General features: G+C 29.1%; 2 protein-coding genes across 2 annotated transcripts; both read left to right on the top strand.

The window, feature by feature from the left end:
- The first annotated feature begins 3,459 nt into the window (after positions 1 to 3,459).
- On the top strand, positions 3,460 to 21,990 carry LOC107440458 (transcription elongation regulator 1). The gene is made up of 2 exons (XM_016053376.4): positions 3,460 to 3,616; positions 15,342 to 21,990. The coding sequence occupies exon 2, from the start codon at positions 15,574 to 15,576 to the stop codon at positions 18,790 to 18,792; it is 3,219 nt and encodes a 1,072-aa protein (XP_015908862.3). The 5' UTR covers positions 3,460 to 3,616; positions 15,342 to 15,573; the 3' UTR covers positions 18,793 to 21,990.
- Positions 8,184 to 15,554, top strand: LOC147803012 (chromosome transmission fidelity protein 8 homolog). Its single transcript, XM_087152835.1, has 3 exons — positions 8,184 to 8,224; positions 9,167 to 9,287; positions 15,342 to 15,554. The coding sequence occupies exons 1-3, from the start codon at positions 8,184 to 8,186 to the stop codon at positions 15,552 to 15,554; spliced, it is 375 nt and encodes a 124-aa protein (XP_087008961.1).
- Positions 21,991 to 23,998: the final 2,008 nt, after the last annotated feature.

Raw genomic sequence — 23,998 nt, 5'->3', positions numbered from 1 at the left:
GAGGATCAAAATTGTGATGGCATGTCTTCGGATCATCCTCCGGGATGTTTCCCAGACCGTCGCCAATAGCCCATTGTGCAGCTCTAGTGCGACGTAAATGAACAACAACAACACCATTCTTAAAAATTCTTTCGTTGATATAATCTATGTTACAAAGTTTGATAAACTCATAATTTATTTTAACTCTAGCGCGAGACTGCGTGTTACACAACCTTTAGCCGCCTCTGCCGTAAGTGTGATAGGTAGACGTATTAGGGCGGGAGCCTGACTATAAACAACCTTACTCCACGAAATCTCAAGAAAGAATCCTCTTATATTTGTTGACAAATAAGATTCGCTACAAAAAAGAATTTTACTTCTTCCAGCGCATGCGCAGCATAAAAGATTTACTTTAATTACTCATATCTTAACAGTTTCGAACTCATTTTTCTTTAATTTTAAATCAAAAATTTTCTAATTAATTTTAAATTGGTCTAAAAATTTTGTTTAATTTTATTGAATAATTTTAAAGTTATAGCAAAAAAACACAAGTCCAAAAAAAATTAGTTTCTTATAAAAAATGTCTATAAAATCTCCATAAATATTTAAGCTATGTTTACAAAATTCAGTTCAATTACTGTATATAATGACCAAAATAATTGTTACAAGTTACAAATTTATTGCTACATTTTTTGGCATAGGGCTTTGAAAAACATTATTTTCCGTTTGTAATTTATTATCGGACCCTCAAACCTCTAAAAGCTTTAAACTTCTTTGATATGTATTAGAAATCACATGATCTAAACACTTCTGAAGTTATATAAGGATTTTTTAAGTATTTCTTTAAAAATATGACAAAAATGTTTAAGTATAGTAGTGTTTCCATTATTTTGTCCACCCCCTGTATATATTTATATATAAGATATATATTATGAAGGTCAGCTTTGTCCCGACCTTAACAGAAAAATTAAGGTCATTTGAGACTTCCCAGTTTTTGCCTTGCAGCATTATCTTAAAATATTTTTTTTAGCAATATCCATTCTGATGAATCATAAGGCTGTTGCTGCTCCTTCAAAACAATAGAAATGATTTCTTGCGGGGGGCTGAATGATGACAAGAAAGGAAGAGGAAGAAAAACTAAATGTGCAGGCATAAAAAAATTAAGTAAAGGAAAAGAAAGAAACTTAAAGTCCTCTTAGGTCAACAGAAAAATTCGAATAAGTTCTTCCTCTGCACTGCAGCCCATTAGTAGCCAAAGCTGTCAGAGTCAATTATATAAGGATCTGCTGGATTAAATGGTCCTTCATCATATACCTCAAATGACATTTAAAAAAATGTTTCATGTTATTTATTCATCCGGCACAAGATCCTCGTTATTTTTTTAAATGTTTGCTTGTGGTTCGACGGTATTTTTTTAATACTAAAAACCAAAATTTATCATTTGTATAATTTTTAATGCACTACAATTTAAAAATGCTATTCATTCTATAAGTAAGAAATATATATTTTTTTAATTATTATTTTTCAAGAACTATTCAACATAGTTTTATACAGGTCTTATTACCAGTCTCATTATACAAAAGTAGATTAACATATTTTAAAAATTCCTTTTAATCTAGTGTTTTTGCATAATTATTCAAAAGACCAGAGTCTGAGTAACTATCCACTCTTGGTATCAATTCCATGTCTTATAGTAGGAAGTTTTTTTTTTTCCATTGCGTTTTAAAGTTAATATTTCTGTTTTCGAGATAGCATAGTAAACTGGTTGCGTCCACATGGTTTTCATGCTTTATTATCATACTGTAGAGCTCTACGCATCTTCGACGCTTATGAAAGAGTTTCAAATTGTCTGAATTAATGTAGTATTTGTTAAAATTATTTTAACCAGCCCTATCAACATTTGTTCGGAAGATTGACAGCAGCATGCCTACTGAAGTAAAAATTATCTTATGTCTCTAATGAAACTCAATGATTCAAATTAATATTCTTTGTTGAATTAACATGCCTTAATGGTGTGCAAAAAAGACTGATTATTTTATTTATTGTATTTTACTTTTTGTATGTTTTCCATTTACTATAATTTATTTTCCACTTCGCAGAACTTTTATAGATTTTTTTTCATTATCTCTTTTTAGAATTTTTCCTTATAGGGAAGTGAAACGTTGACAACTAAACCAGTTTGAAAACTTGAAAAGTCAGCTTGTTGTCTTTGGACATATTTTTTTCGTGGGGGGGGGACGAAACAATAAAACAAATGGGAATCATTGTTAACAAAAATAATTTAAAACAAAAATCTATTTTGATAAGGAAAATTTATTTGGTGTGGGAAGTTTTTAAATTTTCATAAAATAATTTTGCAATGTATATATTTTTGACGCATTTTTATTCCGCTCATTTTTCTTTATTTTTATCTATTATGCAGACTTTTATACTTTATTATTTAAAGTAAATTATGAAGCACCGTCTACTGTTTCCACAAATACGTTTATCATAAAGTGAGCTTGTTTCTCTCTCGTTATAAAATTGGCAATTTACGAAACCAACTGACTGAAAAATTAACTTAAGATGAAGAAAAAGATATCAGATGTTGAAATTTTAAAAATCTCTTTTTTATTATACGTAAATATTTCATCGAGTCCCCTAGTAAAAATAATTCAAAGTTTGTTTCTTAAATTAAAGCAAACTTTTTGGTCATATTATTTTTCATAGAACTAACAGAAAAATACTTTTTTATTTTTGTCAATTTTATCGAAAAACAAACACTTTGAACCTAAATAACTTCAAAGCTAAATTTCGACTGATGTACATATTATCAGATTAAAAAAAAATGTATACATACTAGGAGCCCTTTTTAATTTTTTGCGTCCTTTAAATTTTGAATTCTCTGCTTCACTTAGCTTCGCATATACTCGCTTTTTAATGGCTGCTGCTTCATTACTTTTATGTAGTAAATTTAAAAAAAATACTCTTTTGTATTTTAAGTAAAATTGAAAGAGTAAAAATCATATGAGCAGTATTTTCAAAACTTATTTATTCATTTAAACAATTTTAGATGCATTAATTTATAATATTATAAACATCACCCAAATCGATTTACCTTTGCCAATATTTTGAAATTTATTCAAACACTAACCCTTAAAAGCCTCTATATTTGCCTCTTTTCGGCATCTCTTACTAGGCAAAAACTTATTGAGGAAATTCAATTCACTCGCCAATTAATTAGGTTCTCAGTATCAACTCCAAATTCACTTTCGCAATTTTTTTCGCATGCAGTGAACATGGCCCTCGAATTCATATAAGCGACTGTCTTGCATACAGCGAGAATGGCTCATTAAAAAATTATAGGTAATTGAGAATCTGATTGGTGTAATACGTTCACCCATTGCCGCAACGAAAATATACTTCTAATGTTCAGGTGAGTGAAGTTGAGAGGTATATGTTAATTTTCTGTGAGATTTATCTTGATTAATGGAAGAAAAGGGGGTGAGGGGGCTTAAGCCTAAAAATTTACTTTGTAGCGTATCCCTCCAGTTGACGTTCTATAGATTAATGAATAAAAAAAATCGTTTCGGTTGGGACTAAACTATATTTAGGATGAATTTCAAATCAAAATAATGGTGCAAATTTTGGTAACAATGTACGATTTCTATTCTTATACGCTTTTCTGTTATATACCATTTAGGGTTAAACAAAATAAAATTGTTGTTGAATGTTTGTATGGTTGTTATTATCTATAAACCCTAACGTGTAGTTAGGTGTGAGTGATACAATTATATTTTTCAAAATAATGTTTATGTTGTTTTTGATGTATATTTAATATTACGACGTAATGCCGGTCGTATTGAATACTCGCATCTGTTTTAATAACTGCCATTTTGAAAACACGTTTTTTTTTTTATCGCGTAACTGCTTTTCAATATATTAATTTCATGATCAAACATTGAACAATGATAAATCTATATAAAATTAGTACATAAATGCATTGCAGTTAAAAAGTTATTTGTTTGCAGTAAGAAGATTACATCCCAGACATGAATTCGTCTTCACATTTACTGTTTGCTTTGATGTGTATTTTTAATGAATTTATTAGTAGCATGGATTTATTGCTAATTATATAGTTATTCATTATAATTGATTGTTCATAATTAAAAATTTAGGTATGTTATAAGTGTATTTTAATAATCATGTGCTTTAATATATGCTTCCTTTTTTTTAAATCTTGTATTCGTATTTTGATGACTTTATTAAAATGAATGACAAATATATCACTTAACTCTGTCAATAACTATTTTAAAACTTTTCTTGTATATGTATTCTTGATCCATGGGTTGATTTTTATAACTCTTAAAGCTGTAATATTGTTTTATCTTACAGATAAGGTGCATATTTTAGTGTCTAATTAATGATTAAAATTTAATCATCTGGATCAAAGAATGTTTCTGATGTTGATAAAATTACAATTCAATTTTGATCAACTTTATTAATGCTGCTAGTTCAGAATCTATATAGATTTAGTTTTGATGTTTATTTAATCTTAAGTTTCACAATTAGAAACAAATTGATTCTAAAAAGTCAAAATTATTTTTATCTTCAGATAATAAGTAACTCTTTTGATTGTTATGAGGCGTTTTAACACCTGCTACTACAGTTTTTGAGAACAGGGGCTCTCAATTTAACAATTGTAACTATTTTGAAATTTTAATCATAGGTTATAATTTGTTTACTCACATTGGTAATGTAAGCTTTGTATCAGCTTTTTGATAAAAATATAAATTTCGTCTAAAAGTACCTTTTAGATATAATAAGAATGATTGGCGAAATAGCAAAAGAGTCCATTAAATTTCTGTATCAGTGTTAGTGCTAAATTAATTACCAAGTTTCAAGAAATTTCATAGCAGTAGCACATAAACTAAAAAAAAGAAATAAATTCTCAGAAGCAGACCATCTGAAAGGTACAAATCTTAGCCGTACTAAAAAACCTGCCTATATTTTTTAAAAATTTTTGGAATTTTGGTGATTGCAAATGGTATGAATTGGTAACAATGTTTAAATATCCTCCTTGATTTCATTGTTGATTTAATTTATACTTTCTTTAATACACTACAGAACCCGTTATCCGGAAATCGGAAAACCAAAAAACCGGAACGAAATTCGAGAAATTTTCCCGCCATTTTTTAAAAAAATATTTTTTTTCCTCATAAGATTTTAGGATTTTTCTTTCTTTTTTGAGAGATGTTTACCTTACCATCACTTTGGAAATAATCATTAGTGTATTACTTCATCGTTTTTTCTTCTTTTTAAGATTTTTTTTTTATTTTTTTATTTCCAATGGCAGACATGAAAGACAAATTTGTAGCCAAGAATTTGTCTTTCATGTCTGTCATCTTTTTAAGATTATTTCCATAAATTTTTTTTTAGTTGGGTTTAACAATAAAAAAAACGGCTTTTTGTAGTGATTCAGAAAACCGGAAAAATCATTTAACCGGAATAGGGATGGTCCCGATCGTTTCGAATAATCGGTTCCCAACTGTAATATAAATTCAAAATATCAGAAAATTATAAACCTGCATGTTCCCGAGTGCACAATATCTTTTAGAGTATGTACTGCCTGTTGTAATATAAGATGAGGCATAATCAGTATTCCAATGTCTTTTGAAACCCATGTAAATAACACTTTTCATGCTTCTGTTCCCAGCTATACCAGAAAACGAACTGTTTGGATGAAGGATGATAGCCTTATGTAGTGAATATGAGTAAATTTTCTTTAAAGTTTATGGATAAAGGAGGAGGAGGCGTTACGAGATAGAGATTGAACTCTGCCTTCATTTCTTTAAGCATCAGATAGGTGGAATATAAATTCCAAATACTCATTTAAATGTTTTGCATCTTACATAACATTTTGTTTAAAAAATGATGTGCTAATCACTATATTAGCTTTAAACTTTATAATTCATAATTGCTAAAAAATTACACCTTTTCAGTTGAATAGATAATGAAATAATTGTTTGCATAGTTAAATACTTACTCGAGAATGGAACAAAACTATTCTTAAGATCTTTGCTCGCCTTTTTTACTATGATAACTTTTTCTTGTTTCTGGAAAATAACGTGAAAATTTTTAATTAAAATGTATTTCATTAAAAAATCCCAATTTTTTTTATTATTTTCCTTTACGCAAATTTAGTTCCCGATTCTGAAGGCTTGAATTCTGAAAACTTGGAATTCTCAGGGAATTTTACAATTATTCTGGAAATTCTTGAAACCTTATTAATTAACATCATAATGAGGGGTGGATCCATTTTGGTCTCTTGTTTTTATTGCACTGTAACTCAAAATTAAGTATTCTTGACTAAAAATATTAATTATTTCTGACTTTTCATAATTTGGTCTAATTTAAGCACCTATGTAATCATTCATGTGTTTGCCTAACAGGAATGTCGGTATAGAGCCGTATACCTAGAATGATTGAATTGGCTGTTAAATTACTTAGGTAGGTATTCTATAATCCCAGGTAGTTTTGGGTATTATAAGGTACCCTGTGGTGCGAGTAGTCTACGTCAGTTTCAACAAAGAAACAACGAGTATTTCAATGTATCATTTATTATTTATAGAAGAAAGGAAACTCAATTATCTAAAATACTGTGTATAAGTATAATTGAAATGTCTGTGTTCCGTTTAATCAAAAATTTTCATAGAATAAAATACCATAATTTTAAAGACGAAGTCTTCATATTTCTTATTAAACTAATTATGATCATATTTTAAGATTTAGGATGTTTAATTGCTCAGCACACATAATCTAGGAAGGTCCAGACTGGTACAGCAATATTTAATATTTCGAGCATTTATAACAATAAGACTAAGAGTGTGTTTCAATTTCTTATTTAGTAGTCATTAAAACTTATCTAATTCAATATCTTATAAAAACTTATCCAGTACTATCATTTATTTTTCTTATCAGTGATATTTTAATAAATAATTAGAAATAATAATTTTTTTCCACTTTTTATTAACCAACATTTTTCAAATTAAAATTCTAAACTTCATCAATAGGGTATATATTTTTTAAATCAATCCATATCTATTATTTATAATAAAAGCTATGAATTTATTTGATAGAAATTTGAATTTTAAATTTTTTTTCTGTTGTAAATTTTTAGTGTGTAAATGGAAAAAATGAACAATTGTTTACATTAATTGTAAATTTTTAATACATCTATATGTAGATTTCTAAATTAAAAATTAAATCACACTAATTGTAAAATGTTTTTGACATACATTGGAAACTCGGAGAATTAAGTTCTGTTTGGAGAACTTCATTTAACATTTTTGTCTTTCCAACTCTTAATGTTTTTAATTGCTTTAAAAACTTGTTAATTGTTTTTTGCTAAAGAATTTAATTACTAATTAATTTCATAATAACTTAACCCATTTAATAAAATAAAGTTAACAATTTTATATTTATTATTTTAATTGCATATGTTGATGGGACATTTATACACAGAGCTTATATTAAATTTAACTCTAAACCTATGTACTAAAAATAATTGTAAAATGGATAATAAGTTAAGAAACCATTTTAAATATGTCTTATAAAATTTTGCGTAATAAAGTAATTTTATGGGGAATAATAAAAATCGCTACTTTTAGATTTTAGCCTTTAGTTTGAAAAAATAATTAAGATAGAAAATGTAATAAGACAGAATGATAATAAAATATTACTGGCAGAGTTGGGTTTTTGATGTGACGTGTCAAAACATGTCCCAAACTGTCAAAGCATGTCATAAACTCTCAAAAACCTGCTAAAAGATGACCAAAACCTGAGGGATGTTTTTTTGTCATTAGAAATATTTTCTAAATCATGCACTATACTTGCATTATATGATAATATAATTATGATTTATATTAGATATCACACACAAAAAATGTTACCAAAATTATTAAAACTTTTAATTGGTTTTTCTACTGGTAATCTTAATACTTTAAAACTCATTTTATAATTATTTGATTTATAATACAGGTAATAAGTTGTTGATTATTATCTATCTAAATCTTGATTTTAATTCTTTTAAGTTGCAGTTTAGGCAGATTTTTTAGATTAAGTAAAATTAAAGTGTTCACTAATAATTGCATGATCTCAACATATAACTTTTTTTTCTGATTCTCAATATTTTTCGTCACTAATTATGTTCAGGGGAGCGGAGTATGTCTGACTGCGTGTACAAGGCTTTTAAAGAAAATTCAGGGTAAATTTTTGGTCTAAACAAATTTCTACAATATTTTTTGTTAAAATGTGTGTCGCTTTTCTTGTTAAACAAACATGTCAATTTGTGTATTTATTAGTTTGAATTCCTTAATTTAATAAGTGTGACCTTAAATTTAATAAATTGTTGCTATTTCATTATATTTTGATTTCTATTATTTTTTTAACAGATATGCTTGATTATTCAAGAATTTTGTAAAATCAAATGAATTTTTTTCTTATATAAACTTTATTTTCCAAAAATATTTTGAAAAAGTTATTATATTGAGAAAATGTCAAATTTTGGGGGAAATTTTGATCCAAAAGGAAACTTAAGGGAATATTAGGGTCTGAGAATTTTTTTTTTACTCCTGCTTATATGTACATGAATATGTTCAATATTAGTGAACTAATGTTGATTATATTAATGTATAATTAGTTCACTGATTAGTGAACCAATTATAATTTATGAAAAATATAAATATTTCTTTAAATGAATTAATATTTTTTTCAATCAATCAATTCAAAGCTTTAATTAAAGTACTATTAATATTTAGTACAGTTATTTGAATAAATAATTGCTCATTATTTTATTATGTTGCATATTATAGTTTTAGTATGTATACTTTCTCAACTAAGCAGCTTAGCATCAATTAAAAGAATTTTGAATTTTGGTCTTATTCATAGAAAACTGAAAAATGAACTTAGAGCATAAAAAAATGTTTTTTTTTTTTTTTGAAATTGCATGCTTTAGGGGAAGAAGTTAAAATGGGTGTAAATGAAAATTAATATTATTTTAATAATTACGTACTTATCCTTACAAAAAAAGAGCACTTCTAATATGAGTAATGTAATTCTGTTGAGTTGTTTTATTTTGTGTTCCTTTATAATTAAGTTAGGTTTACATCTCAAAGCGCGTAGTTACAATTATTTATTTCTCTCATAGCAATGATGATTCTCAGGCCTTAAAAGAATGGGCCATAATAGAAGTTCAAGGAGATCTTGAATGTAATACTGGAGATACTATTGGTGGAAAATTAATTGGCCATTTATTTTACTCTACAAAGGTAATATAATTTTGGTGACCAAACTATTGTGGCTCCTCAATCATTGAGAATTATATAAACCATTAAAAGTGAACCTTCAAATATAATTGCATTCTTTTTGAAATAGAATTTTTGGGTTTCATAATTGAAACAGTTACAAAGTTATTGACTATTGAGGTAGTTAATATATTTTGAACAGTAAAATACTGTAGAATTTCAAAAATATTTTCTGTAACTTCTAAATATAATCTACACAAGTGTAAAAGGGGACTGTTATATCTACTGCTAAAACAATGCTGTGTGTTATATTTATTAACCAATGAACTCTAAGACTTTGACTTAGAGGTTGGGAAGCTCCAGAGAGCAGGGCACATCGACCAGAGGTCTATTGTACCCAAACCTTAAATCATGATTTTAAAAAATCTTGATTTTCACGTTCTCAATCTATTGTGAAAATAGCTGTACAATTTAAAGATAAAATCCTAAATTAATAAAAGAAGCTTTTCTTGAAAAATTTCCTCCCACAAAATTCCTGGTTAACATAAAATTCCTGTGCTGTCTCGATCAAAACTGCTTTTGCCTCAAGTTTTTCTGATAACCACTTTTTATTGTTTATAGAAGATTATTATTATTTTGTGAAAAAATTCCACTGCAATGTTTAAGCTTAAAAGAAAAGTTTGAAAAGATTAAATCCTTTTCTTATGCTAATAGATTAAATCTGGCATGAGATTCTTTTGAAGTTTTGCCGAATTTCCGACTTGCTAAACTTTAGAAGAAAATATAAAATATATGTATACAAATATTAAAAATTGCAATCATATTTACATAATTGCAATTCATAAGAGAAAACGATGATAATAATGCTATGTTAAGTGTCTTTTTTTTCTTATTATTTCTACATTATTTTGCTCTTTTACTACTATTATGTATATTACGTTTAATATAATGATATAAAAGTTCAATTAACAGTTTGACTATCTGGGTTTTCACACATTAAAAATCAACAACTTCAAAGCTATAATTTTTTGTGTTAAATAATTTCCAGTGTTTTTTTTTTTACTTTGTTTATTTTTCCTGATTTATTGATACGTACAGTCAACCCTGCTTAAAGGAATACCATACCTTTCCAATGCTATTTAATTAAGCTGGGTATTTCATTAAAAGGGGAGTGCATTATTCAATTTTATATGCTTAATTTTTACCAAATTTTACTTTTTAATGGTATCTAATGCATAGTATGGTGTTTTGTTTTATAAATTAACTCAATTTTATGATCAATAAACAAATATAATGAAAACTAGCTGTGTTAGTATTATAAAATATAGATGTCATTTAAAGTTTTATAAAAATAATTCTATGCTGTTGAAAAGAATAATGCAGTAATATACAGTATAGTACAGTACTATAATATTATTTTGTTTCTTTCGAAAAAATCTATAATTGAAGACTTTTTATATCCGTTTAATTTGTCAATTTATCAAAATTCGATTTTTCCGTTTCTTTTTTTCCTAAAACTTTCATGACTTGTGTATTACTTTCAAATACTTTATTTATTTTTTTAAATCTCTGAAATTTAAGTAATTCCAAATTAATTTGCTGTTTCGGTTTCAAAGTTTTAAAATTTATTTCTTCCAAAATTTTTCTATTTTTTTCTTCTTTTTCGATTATTTAAAACCATTCCTTTTTATACTTATCTTGTATCTAATTCCTTTTTACACTTATCTTGTATCTAATTCCTTTTTACACTTATCTTGTATTTGGAATAAGGAATGATTATTCTATTTAAGAGAAAGACACTGTTAGCTAGTGTGTTAGGTTTTTGAAACTTTTTCTTATCAAAACTAATAGTACAATAAGAGGGGATCATAAGTCTTCACTGTGAAACAAATCATTCTGTACCTTTTTACATGATGTGTGAATGAAGCGAGTCAGAGAGGGTAAAACTCCTCTTCATTCACTCCGATTTATAACTGATTTATAACTAATATTTCTATATTATCATCTGTACTTTTATTTTTTGTTCTCAAACTAGACTGAAATGTAGTGTGCAATATATAAGTTACTTAGTATATGAAAAATGTTTGTTTAGTATAGAAATCTTTTTATGTGGTGACCGATAAATGTGCTTTTTAAAATTTTTTTAAAAAATTATATGCAAAAAAGCCGGAATTGAGTGTAAAGAAAAAGTAAGTGCATTTTCAAAGCAAAATAAACTTTCATTTTAAAATTTGAATATAAATTGATTGCTCTCCCAGTTGTTTTATAATGATTTTGTTTACTTGTTTGTTCCTATATCAGTCACAAAAATATTCTATAATAATATCTGGCGACTGGTATTGAATCAAACCTTTGAAGAATTTAGTGAAAAACACATAATGAATATTTTTGTTTAATTTGAGAAAACCTGTAATGTCAAAACATGTACTATTAACAAAACATGTGTAAGTAAGAACTGTTTATAAAACTGAATAATATTTAATCATTTGCAGGCAAGCATAAAAATTATTCTGTATTTTACGACAGAAACTTGAACATTTTTCCAAATGTCATTTAATTTGTTTTTCTCTTGTCTCTTCAATTTAAAGTATTATTTAATATTGCATGAATTTTTAATGAAGTTTTAATTGTTATGTTCATTAAAATATATTGAGTAATTCATATACTCAGTGATGAACTGTAATTTAAAGTTAGCTAGTATTAGTTTGAAAGAGAGGTTAATCTTGTAATTGGTAATGCTGTTTATAAATAGGGCAAATAGTAATTGTTTTCTGATTATTAATGAGGTGCTAACTAATGTTAGGATCAGGGTTGGCTTTTTGACATGACAGTGGTAAAAACCGTGTTTTTACCGGTAAAAACTGTCAAAAACCTACTGTTTTCTTTAATTTATGGCATATAGCGGACAATATATTTTCACATAATTTCCTTTGTAAATGATTGAATAAATGAATGTTGTAAATGATTGCTATTGGTTTTACAACTATATACATGTATTCTTATAGAAGGATATACATTCATATGGAAATATTGTACAGTACAGAACCCATTATCCGGAAATCAGAAAACCAAAAAACCGGAACGAAATTCGATAGATTTTCCCGCCATTTTTTAAAAAAAATGTTTTTTTCCTCATAAGATTTTAGGATTTTTCTTTCTTTTTTGAAAGATGTTTACCTTACCATCATTTTGGAAATAATCATTAGGGTATTACTTCATCGATTTTTCTTCATTTTAAGATTATTTCCAAATATATATATTTTTTTAGTTGGGTTTAACAATAAAAAAAACGGCTTTTTGTAGCGATTCAGAAAACCGGAAAAATCAGTTATCCAGAATAGCGATGGTCCCGATCGTTCCGGATAATCGGTTCCCTACTGTAATATACTTATTGAAAATAGTGATACAGTAGGGAACCGATTATCCGAAACGATCGGGACCATCGCTATTCCGGATAACTGATTTTTCCGGTTTTCTGAATCGCTACAAAAAGCCGTTTTTTTTTATTGTCAAATTCAACTAAAAAAATATATTTGGAAATAATCTTGAAAAGAAGAAAAAACGATGAAGTAATACACTAATGATTGTTTCCAAAATGATGGTAAGGTTAACAGCTTTCAAAAAAGAAAGAAAAATCTTGAAATCTTATGAGGAGAAAAACATTTGTTTTCTCAAAAATGGCGGGAAAATTTATCGAATTTCGTTCCGATTATTTGGTTTTCCGGTTTTCTGATTTCCGGATAACGGGTTCTGTACTGTACTTATTTTTATCATTATAGCTTGATTTGCAAAGGATTCAAAACTTTGCTCTTCTTAATTGTTAGAAATAAACAAACAAGCAAAAAAGCTTGGAACTATTAATAAATTCAAGAACTAAAAAGAAGAATTTAAAATTTGGCATTTTTTAAATATTAGAAATAAGCTAAACAAAACTTTCAAAACTTGTAGCTACTAACAAACTCTTGGTCAAGAATGACTTGACATTCTTCAGTAATGTAATATGTCAAACAAAATGATTGGAAATGTTGAAAATTTTGTTTAGTATCCTAATATTTTACTTCAAATAGTATGTTTTGATATAATCATGTTGGGAAAATACAAGAATCTGTTCTTGCATTGTATCTTTTAACTTTTTTTCTAATTTTACTGCCTAAAATGAATTAATTTTAAATTACAAGCAGTTAAACTCACATAAAAATACAGTTTTACCAAAACTATAGGTTTTTGACATGACGGTAAAAACCATGGTATAAATCGGTAAAAACCGTCATGTGTCAAAAACTTGGCAACCCTGGTTAGGATGTCTATTCCCATATATTGTTGAAATGTCTAATTTATTAAAGATCAAATTATTTGTGTCTTAACAAATTACTAAATCTTTATTAAAGTTATTATTATTATAATAATTTTCTTTCATGAGATTAATTTTTGTACTATATAAAGATACTTTTTAGTGTTAATCTTAGAGACAGTTAGTAGTAGTCTCACTGCTTCAGGGCCTAAAGTTCTTATGTGTAGTTTCTAAAAGCTCACTCTCACAGATTGCATACCTAAAATGTCTAATTTAGTAAAGATTAAATTTGTGTCATAACAAATTGCTAAATTCTTATAGGGAGTTACTCCGATTATTTTATAAAATTTGATTAATTTTTTTACTATATAAAGGTAATTTTTTAGTGTTAGCCTAAGAGGCAGTTGTGTTCTCTCTACAGCAGATTTAAAAATTCTTAGGTGTAATTTCTAAAAGGTCACTCATGCAGATATGTAGTATAAGTTCACTTAAAGATTTAACATTCAAAGATTTTTAAACTTGAACATTCTTTGTTCTTTGTCGTCGTTGCTTATCCTCTTCTGGCCTGACGAAGTCAATGTTAGAAGTGTTATCAGTTTTAAAATTTTCTATTTTTGCATGAGTTTAAGAGTACAATATGTTACTTTTTATGTTATTATCATAAAACTTTTGATCATATATATTTTTCAAAAATATGCAGCAAAAGTTTAGCACTAATCATAAACACAAAGTATTGCAATGGATTTCAATATGTCGTTTATACTGTTTTGTATTTTGTTTTTGTATATTGAAATTGCATTTTATTTCCTATTATATAAGACTGCTTAAAGTATACACGTGAAAGATTATTGTGATTATGCTTAAGTTGGTTCAAATTTTCTATTTTAAAAAAAATTATAGAATTGATTTACCTTTTATGTTTTACCTTTTATGTAGCTATGAGAGTGTTGAGTTCAAAAATTTTAGATTGTATTCTCTTTTATATATTGTGAAAAATAAAGTTACTATAGCTTTTTAAATTCCTCAATTTTTCAGTTGAAAATAGGCTGTGAAATTTTTAAATTGGATCATAACTTAATTTGTAGGGAGTAATAAAAGGCAGCAGTTATCTCATCTTCCCTAGAAACTTCAGATATATTGCAATGTGAAACATTTTTCAAATTAGTTACCTACCATTGGTGACTGAAAATTTGTCGGACATAAGAAATGGAAGAAGTTGTTATAGACTATTGATAAGTGCCTAGTCTCAATGCTACCCATAACTAATTAGATCACTCTTAAAGTTCTGAAAAAGGAAATGAAACAGAAATTTTTTTCTTGCAATCCTTCTGATATACAGCTTTGAGAACAGAACATTAACCATTGAAATATTGAGAGAATTTGAGATAAATGTACTGATATTAAACATTAGTACCTTCCACTACTGGATTATTGCTAAAAAACCCAGATGATTTGGCAACTCTAACATAATTTTTTTCATAATCATTCATTACTAATTGACGGAAACAGAAAAAATTTTCTGTGTAGAGTTATAGACAGGAAATGTTTTTTTTTTAAAAAAGAGAATTAATATATGGAAAGTTTTATAATACTTGTTTTCAGGTAGGGTGAGACACAGCTAAAGAAGAAAATTCAATGTATTTAGGTTACATACTTTTAAATTCTTTAGCTTATTCGTAATGATAACAAGCTGTGATTTCTCATGTTCCAGTAACATTCCTGTTATGTAAAAATGTTCAATTTCAAAAACTAATGCTTAACTGATTTAGCTTTTTGTTCTGTTTCAGAAACAACCTCTTTTAGTTATTGGATATCAAACATTGTATGGAAAAGTAACTGAACAGAAACCTCCACTGGCTGTTTTGAAAAGACAGAGATCACCCAGTGTGGATTTGCCTACTTCAAGCAATACAGATCAAAATATCAATTCCAAATATGAAGTATTAGCCTTAGTGGATAAAAAAATAGTTTTTAGAGCTAGACCAAAACCAATTGTTTGAAACTAGCTAGGAACTAACCATGTTTAGTGACGATTATGATTATTTTCCAGAGCATCAAAGAAATATGCACTTTGAAAAACCCATGCATGGGCCTCCAGGACCTCGAGGTGGTCCTCATGGCCCTGGTGGACCTCATGGTCCTCCAATGAGAGGGCCACCATCAATGAGAGGGCGAAGAATGATGCCAGATAACGGCCCACCACCAAATTTCAGAGGTCATGACCCTGATTTTGACAATGATTTTCCTCCACCGCAACCTAGAGGTATGTCTATGAATATGCGTGGCCCACCTGGAAACATGTCTAGAGGTCCTCCTCCTGGTGCACATTTTGGTGGTGGTTCACCACAACACATGGGTGGGAATCAATTTGGTTCTCGCCAGCCTCAACCAGGAATGCCACCAGGAAAAGGTCACTTTCAAAGACCCCCTATGGTTCCACCTTTTGGTATGCCTCCTCCTTCTTTCTCAGGTCCAGGTGGGGGACCTGGAGGTGGGCCACCAGGCAGCGGCCCTCCTGGAGGCCAAGGTGGTGGAAATCCTCCAAATCGAAATCCAATTAATAGCAATCATTCTCCTCCTAACAATAGTTCATCAAATGCTACTATCGCAAATCTTGACTTGAGTGGTGAATTATGGGTTGAAACTAAAACAAGTTCAGGTAAATTGTATTATTATAATGCGAGAACTAGAGAATCTGCATGGACGAAACCTGAAAATGTAAAAATTTTACATCAAGACCAAATTGAAGCTTTGGCTGCAGCAACAGGAAATTCTTCAGATTTGGATTCTGCCTCAAAAAATGAAAGTTTGAAAAATAATGTTCCAGTAAACCCAGTTGTTAGTGCTCCAAATCAGTTTCAGTTTGTACCTATGCCAATGCCTGGGATGGCACCCATGCCTGGTCCTGGAATGGGAATGATGCCTCCTCCAGGTTTTGGACTTGGGCCTCCACCTCCATTTGCAATGCCGCCACCCGGTATGGTTCCTGCTCCAGGCTATCCGCCTTTTGGCATGCCTCCTCCTGCATTTCCTGCTGTAGCCATGAGTGGGCCCCCTATTACAAATGCAGCTACTCCAGAGAGTAGTGTGCTTTCTAATACAGCAACTGAAATCAAAGCTGAGGCTACAGGGGAAAATAGTGTTGTCGTTTCCGACAATGCAGATGAAGAATGGGCAGAATACAAAGCTGCTGATGGAAGATCTTATTATTATAATAAAATAACTGCTGAAAGTACTTGGGAAAAACCACAAGCTTTAATGAAAGGTGAAGGCGCCGAAAATAAATCTGACGGTGATGCAACTGACACAACTACCGAAAATCCTGCTACCGAAACAAGTGGCATGGAAGTTGATGAGTCAGCAGAAGCTAGAGCTGAAAATGAAGAAACGAATGAAGAACTAAATAATCAGATGGATGTTCAGGAAAATGGAGCTGTTAACGACATAGATAAAGCAATTGCCAATGATTCAATAGGTATTAAAGAAGAGAAAGCTGCAGAAGAACAACTCGAACAACCCAAGCCTGTTGATAAGTCTCGACCTGTTTCTTGCACGCCTATAACTGGTACACCATGGTGTGTAATTTGGACCGGCGACAATAGAGTATTCTTTTTTAATCCCAGTACAAGGACATCTGTTTGGGAAAAGCCTGAAGAATTGAAGGGGCGATCTGATGTAAACAAATTAATTCAGAGTCCACCACCTCAAAAAAATGAAATGGGGAAAGAAACTGAAACTAGTGAGCCTGATCCCATGCCCGAAGCTAAGAAGATTAAACTTGAAGAAACTACCGAAGATAATAGTACAAAGCCTAAGCAGAATGATCTAATACTAAGCAAAAATAGCATTACACCAGGAAAAGAATCTGCCGTTGAAGCCGAGCTTCGCGCTGCTAAAGAAAGAGATCGTTTGACCCTGGATGAGAGGATGAAGCAATTCAGAGATTTACTTGTAGAAAAAGATGTGTCTGCCTTTTCTACCTGGGAGAAAGAATTACATAAAATTGTCTTTGATTCACGCTACCTTTTACTATTATCAAAGGAGAGGAAACAAGTGTTTGAAAAATATGTGAAGGAAAGAGCTGAGGAAGAAAGGAATGAAAAAAGGAAAAAAATGCGAGAACGAAAAGATGATTTTAGAAAACTTCTTGATGAAGCAAATTTGTCTAGTAAATCAACCTTTAGCGATTTTGCTCAAAGATTTGGCAAAGACGATAGATTTAAATTGATTGAAAAAATGAGGGAAAGAGAAAGTATATTTAATGATTATATACAAGACATAAGAAGGAAAGAAAGAGATGAAAGGTCCAGCCAAAGAGAAAGAACTAGAAAAGATTTCATAGAGTTGTTGAAAGAGCAAAAAGGACTGGACCGACATAGTCGATGGAGTGACGTTAAAAAAGGATTGTCCGACGACTCTCGTTACAAAGCGGTGGACAGTAGCTCTTTACGTGAAGAATGGTTTAAGGAATATACTAGTAAACTATCTAGAGATACAGAAGATGATACGTCCAAAGAAAGAGAAAAACAAGAACGAGTCGAAGCTAGTATTCGTGAACGGGAAAAAGAAGTTCAGCGAACATTGTCTACTCATTTGAGAGAACGAGACAAGGAACGAGAGTTGCATAAGCACGATGAAGCTGTTCAACATTTTAAAGCTTTGTTAACAGACCTAGTACGTTCACCAGACGTGTCTTGGCACGAAGTTAAAAAGACATTAAGAAAAGACCACAGATGGGAGAATGTTGGCTGCCTGGAACGTGATGAACGGGAGAAGGTTTTTGACGAGCACATTAGTTTCCTTTACCGCAAGAAGAAGGAAAAATTCCGTGAACTTTTGGATGAAACCCCAGACATCACACTAACTTCTTCTTGGAAAGAGGTTAAAAAATTGATTAAAGATGATCCTAGGTGTTCCAAATTTTCATCTAGTGATAGAAAGTGTGAGAAGGAATTCAAAGAATATTTAAGAGACAAAATGGTGGCTGCTAAAGCTGATTTTAGGGAACTTCTTAAAGAGACTAAAATAATCACTTATAAATCAAAGAAACTAATTGAAGAAAGTGACCATTTGCATGATATTGAGAAAGTGTTACAAAATGATAAAAGATATTTAGTTTTACAATGTATAGAAGACGAGCGGAAGGAGCTATTAATGGCCTATATTGATACATTGGACAGAAAAGGACCACCACCTCCACCTACAGCATCAGAGCCATCGAGACGTTCCACTAAGTAAATAATTCTCCATCAGTTCATTTTTTCCAGCCTAATCTGGTTTTATTGTGAATTAATCGCAAACCACATAAGATTTAAAGAATACATGTTTTTTAGAGAACAAAATGGATTTGAATTCATTTCCAGACAGATTTTGTAAATAGAAATGCAGCGCTTGTTTGTGTTGAACTGTTTTAGCTCTGGGTAACTTTTTGGCAATCAAAAGTTCTGTCTTTAAAAAAAGAAATGTTTTTTTTTTGTATCACATGATTAGAAATAATTTTTTATAAGTTTTTTACTTGTTTATTAGGAATGACGTACAGAATTGTTATTGAAGGAGTTTTATTTGCCAATTCTTGTTATAAAAGTAATTGATACCTTTGACTTTAAATTACATGAACATGCATTTTTCATAAATATCTGTTGCATTGTAAAAGCCAGGTAATGTTTGTGAACATTTTTCATAATGTAATAGTTACATTGCTGCTCATAAAATATTTTTTGTATTCATTGGGTGTTTAAATTATTTTTTTCTTTTCTGTGACCTTTTAATCTGATAAAAATCTGATAATTAATCTGATTGTACTGATAAAAAAACATACATTTTGCTAACTTTTTCATAAGATAATTAAGCTTTTAAAATATATAAAGTTTATTTCATTTCAGTTAGTTCATATTAAAAAATTGAAATTGCAAATTTGTATTTTTTTTTAACTGAAGTTTTGTATTTAAATCAAAATTGAGAGCCTGATATTTCACATAAATTTTAAAATTTTCGGTTAATTGCTTTTTACATTTTCATGGTACATATTAGATTACTTATTTACAGTTCATACTTTTTTCTCAAGAAAATCTTACTTTGAAGTTGAATTTCTAAAACTATATTCCTTTATTTATTTTAAAATGCTCTTCACTATAAGTCAAAAATTCTTAGTGAAAATTTTTCATTTTTTAATGCTTAATTACAAATCTGACCAATGTCAAAATATTATGACAAAAAATTGATTTTTAAAAATATTAAATCTTTTATTTAATATCACTTATTTTTGGTATTGTATTTCATTATAAATTATATGGGAAAAAAAGTATATGCATTATTTCATTATAATTGTCCAATTAATTTTATCAAAACCATTGTACTAAGCTGTTTTTGTTTCTATAAATATTGAATTAAATTCTATTAAATGCTGTCTTAGGCTAATTATAACATAGGCCTAAAATTTTGGAATTTTAAATTCCTGAAATTTTAAAACTGATTTTGACTGAGCTGATTTTAAATAAGCAAAAAAACTTCTTATCAGCTTTACTTTTAGAGATGTAGCAACAAATAACTCTGTTTTTATTTTCTTTAAAAAAATAAATTGTAAATAAAATAAAGTCTTTTGGCAATTAACTTCAATTGTATTTGGTATGCTCATTTCACATATTGAAATTATATATTTTTTTACTATTCTAATGTAATTTTTTGAGTTTTAGTATCTACGTATGCTATTTTTACTAAAAAAACTGCTGAATTTTGAAGACCGGTGACAAATTTAAAAAAAAATAAATATAAAAAAAAGTTTACTAGTTTCAAAAAAAAATGTTTTATTTGAAATCAGTGTACCAAAGTCAGTTTAAAAATTTTAGATAACTGGCTTTATATTTTTTTGCAGGACTATTAAAATAATAATTTTTGCCACTTAGATAGCGAAAAACTGTTAGCCCATCTAAAAAAAGAGCATTCTAGAAAGATTCTAAATCATTTTAACCTTTTGTTTTTTTTCTAGTACAACAAGTGAACCAGAATGACTGGCTTCATTGTGAAAAAGCTTAGTTACCAAATCGTCTGCTCTCTTTTTGTGCTGTTGCTTATTTCCTAAAAATGTATGATTCTTTATAGAATGTTTTTCTCTTAAATGTCAAAAAACACTTAGCTTAAAAGCGTGTTAAGCATCATTTTGAAAAAGTTTTAAATTTAAGAATGTGTTATAATTGGCTTAAGTATTGAATTGCAAATTTTTTTTTCTTCTTCAATTCACAACTTTTAATAAATTGTCAAGTGGATTTTGTGACGAATTTAAGGCAAAAAAGACATACTAACGCACGAAGGAAGTTCCAGGTTTAAAATAACAATAGAAGTAATGGTTACAGGTTTAAAATTAATAATTGAAAAATAAAACATTAATTTATTTATTAAAAGGCTATTTTCAGAGGGAAAAATATATTTTATCAACAGCTTTCTGATGTTTCCATACAATTTTAAGCTAATTTCCTAAAATTCATGAATGTTTTTTTAATAGGTTATTCAATATCCAAGTGAAATAAATGTTTTGAAAGAGATTTAAAAAAACATTCATTTTTTGGTTCTAAACATGCTATGACAATTTGGATCAGTGATTTTACCAAGCCTAAGTCAGACAGTGAAGCTTTCATAATCATTTCCCTGGTGTTTCTATACATTCTAAAGCTGATTTCATTACATTCATTTAAGTGAAGTCAGCTTTAGATTTCTCTTAACATGCTGTCCTATTGTAATAAATAAAATTAATAATTTCACTTTACTATTTTATTATGTTTAAGCAAATATATAATTATTAATGAGTTCAAGCTTTTGTAATCATTTTTCTGTTATATCTGTACATTTTAAAGCTTTTTTTTTTAAATCACTAAAATGTCACTTCTTTAAGTTTTGAAAATATCTGCAATCAGTTTGCTGTTCCTTTGCATTTTAAAGCTGATTTTTAAATTCACTAATATCTAACTTATATGTTAACTTATTAAGTTTTACAAAAATTTGGTTTAGGTTTTTGTAAAAAAGGTTTTCTTACCCAAGTAATTTATTTTGACCCACATAAATTAGAATTTCCATTCGTTTTTAAAATCTGATTTGGTATCACAATACTAATTTTTACTTTAATTGGACATATAACTAAATATTTTTTCATAAGATTTTTTTAAACAAAATTATTTTACTGAAAAAAGTCTGTTTTTTTTAGAAGGTACATATTCTTCTACTGTATGAATTTTGTTTTACTATAATTTCCATTCTAAATGATTTTCTAAGAAAATATAATTCAAAGAAATCCAAAATATGCCAGAAAGCTTGCTTATTGTAATTTTTTCCGTTTCTGATTTGCCTGTATAACTCATTTACCTTATCAACTGGAAATAAATTCTGATACTGAAATACTTGTGAAGTTTAATAAATGCCATTTTAATAAAATTTGCTTTAATTGCATCAGTTTTGATTTCAAATATGGTTTATTTATATGTGAAAAATAATAAGCAACATTAAGCATAAAATTTGAATTATTATAAAAATAATTGTCAGAAGTAAATTTTTTGTGACTTTGCAGAAAATATATCTAATTTAGATTACACAGCTACAGCTGAGCTCTCAAAATTGCCAACTTATTTCCATTTATCTTCTGATTTCTTTAATTCTACAAAATATGAAGCTTATCTTTCATACACCCCCTATGGTACTAATAATAGTTGAATTTCAATATGAAGAGGAAAGTTTCCGTCTAATATTATGTTACAGGTAGCAGTTATAAAGAACCATGCACAAACCTTATGGCAATCATTGTTAGCTTTTGGTTAGTTAAAAATTGTGATTTGTTAATCAATGCTGGTCAAAATACTTTTTAAACTCAAAAATGGACAGTTTTGCATGTAGCTGGCCGAATCTATTTTCTATTTATTTGTCACATTTCTTTTATAAATTGTCTGAAAGCACGACATTTTTTTTTGCTGAATGTGGAAAGTGGTTTAGCAGGGCTCACAAAAGCTGAACTAGAACGGAAGAAAAAAAAAAAAACAACTTGTGAATTTCATGCATAATATTTTTAAATTATAAAATAAAACTATCTACTACTCTTCCACTGAAATTAAAGTATTTCTAAGTTTCTCAGAGCTTACCCCATTAATGTGGTAAGTTTGGGTGAGTTTTCTTTTTCTAGAAAAAAATAATTTGTTTAAAAATATAAATGATTCTGACATTCATATTCCAACAAACAATGATTTAGTATAGTAGTAGCATGGTTCAGTTTCGTTTTGATAACTACAGCCAAAAAGGAGGGGAAAAAAAAGTTTTTTTTTTTTGTGGGTTCATTGTGGAAGGCGTTTTTTCTGGGCACACAAAAGCTGAAGTGGAGCAAAAAAAGATAATTACTTCATATGTGAATTTCGTCCATATTATGGATAGTGTGTTCTACATAAGGGAGCGCCGCAAGCTCTTGACTGCCTATACTTACTTTCGTGTCACTGTTTTTGGTGTGTTTTGAAGCCGTATGGCTTACAACGTGATTAATGTGTTTTGGGACTCGCTGAGTAGTATTTCTAGTATACGTGTATTTATTACCAGATTTATTATTTGTGTTTACAATGAGTTCTAAAGTATGAAAACTCGAAGTGGCTCTTTGCTGTGTAGCTTAACATTTGAAAAAAGAATAGTTCTTACCTTATAATATACCAACTTCGAAATTTAAACCTAAATGATAAGTTGTAAAATGACCTTAAACTCGTTGCTCGAACAATATGCTAACGTATAATAATGCACCTCTTGCAGAAAGAACAAACAATGATAAACAAGTAAAAAGAGGCCAGATTAGGACTGTCCAAAAAACGAGTTCTTTGAATCTAGCAGTCCCGCAGTGAACTGATAGTTAAGACTCACCGGCTGCGGTCAGTATGCGGGTTGGTGACCACATGGATCATTCTGCGTAGGAACCGAGGGTGTGTGGTATTGGTCCTCGTTGAAACTTCTACCGTAAAGTGCTCGACTTCGCGTGCAGGTCGTTGCTACCGAAGCGGGGGTGCCGTTCCCTCAGCAGAGGATCAAAATTGTGATGGCTTGTCTTCGGATCATCCTCATGGATGTTTCCCAGACCGTCGTCAATAGATTATTGTGTAGCTCTAGTGCGACGTAAACTACAACAACAACAAATCTAACAACCATGTCACGTTTTTTTAACAATACATCTCTAAATAACTAAAACAAGTTTTCATTTCAAACCCACCAGAATTACTTACTATCATTAATATCTTATGAAATACAGTTAATGTGAGCTCAGAAATTATCTACTTTATTTCTTTTATTAAGAACCAAATTATCAGTTTGAATATATCGCCTTTCAGAATAAGTTGTAGTAAGCAGCTGTATACTTTTTAACCGGAAGTAGAACAGGTCAAGAGCACGAGATTATTGAAAACACCATCCATTCTTACGTAGAGCCTCTGAATTA

This window comes from Parasteatoda tepidariorum, chromosome 10, assembly GCF_982258835.1.
Source record: "Parasteatoda tepidariorum strain Cologne lab strain chromosome 10, Ptep-v5.0, whole genome shotgun sequence".
NCBI lineage: Eukaryota > Metazoa > Arthropoda > Arachnida > Araneae > Theridiidae > Parasteatoda > Parasteatoda tepidariorum.
The sequence above is the reverse complement of the archived record's forward strand: the minus strand, read 5'-3'. Positions and strand labels throughout refer to the sequence as shown.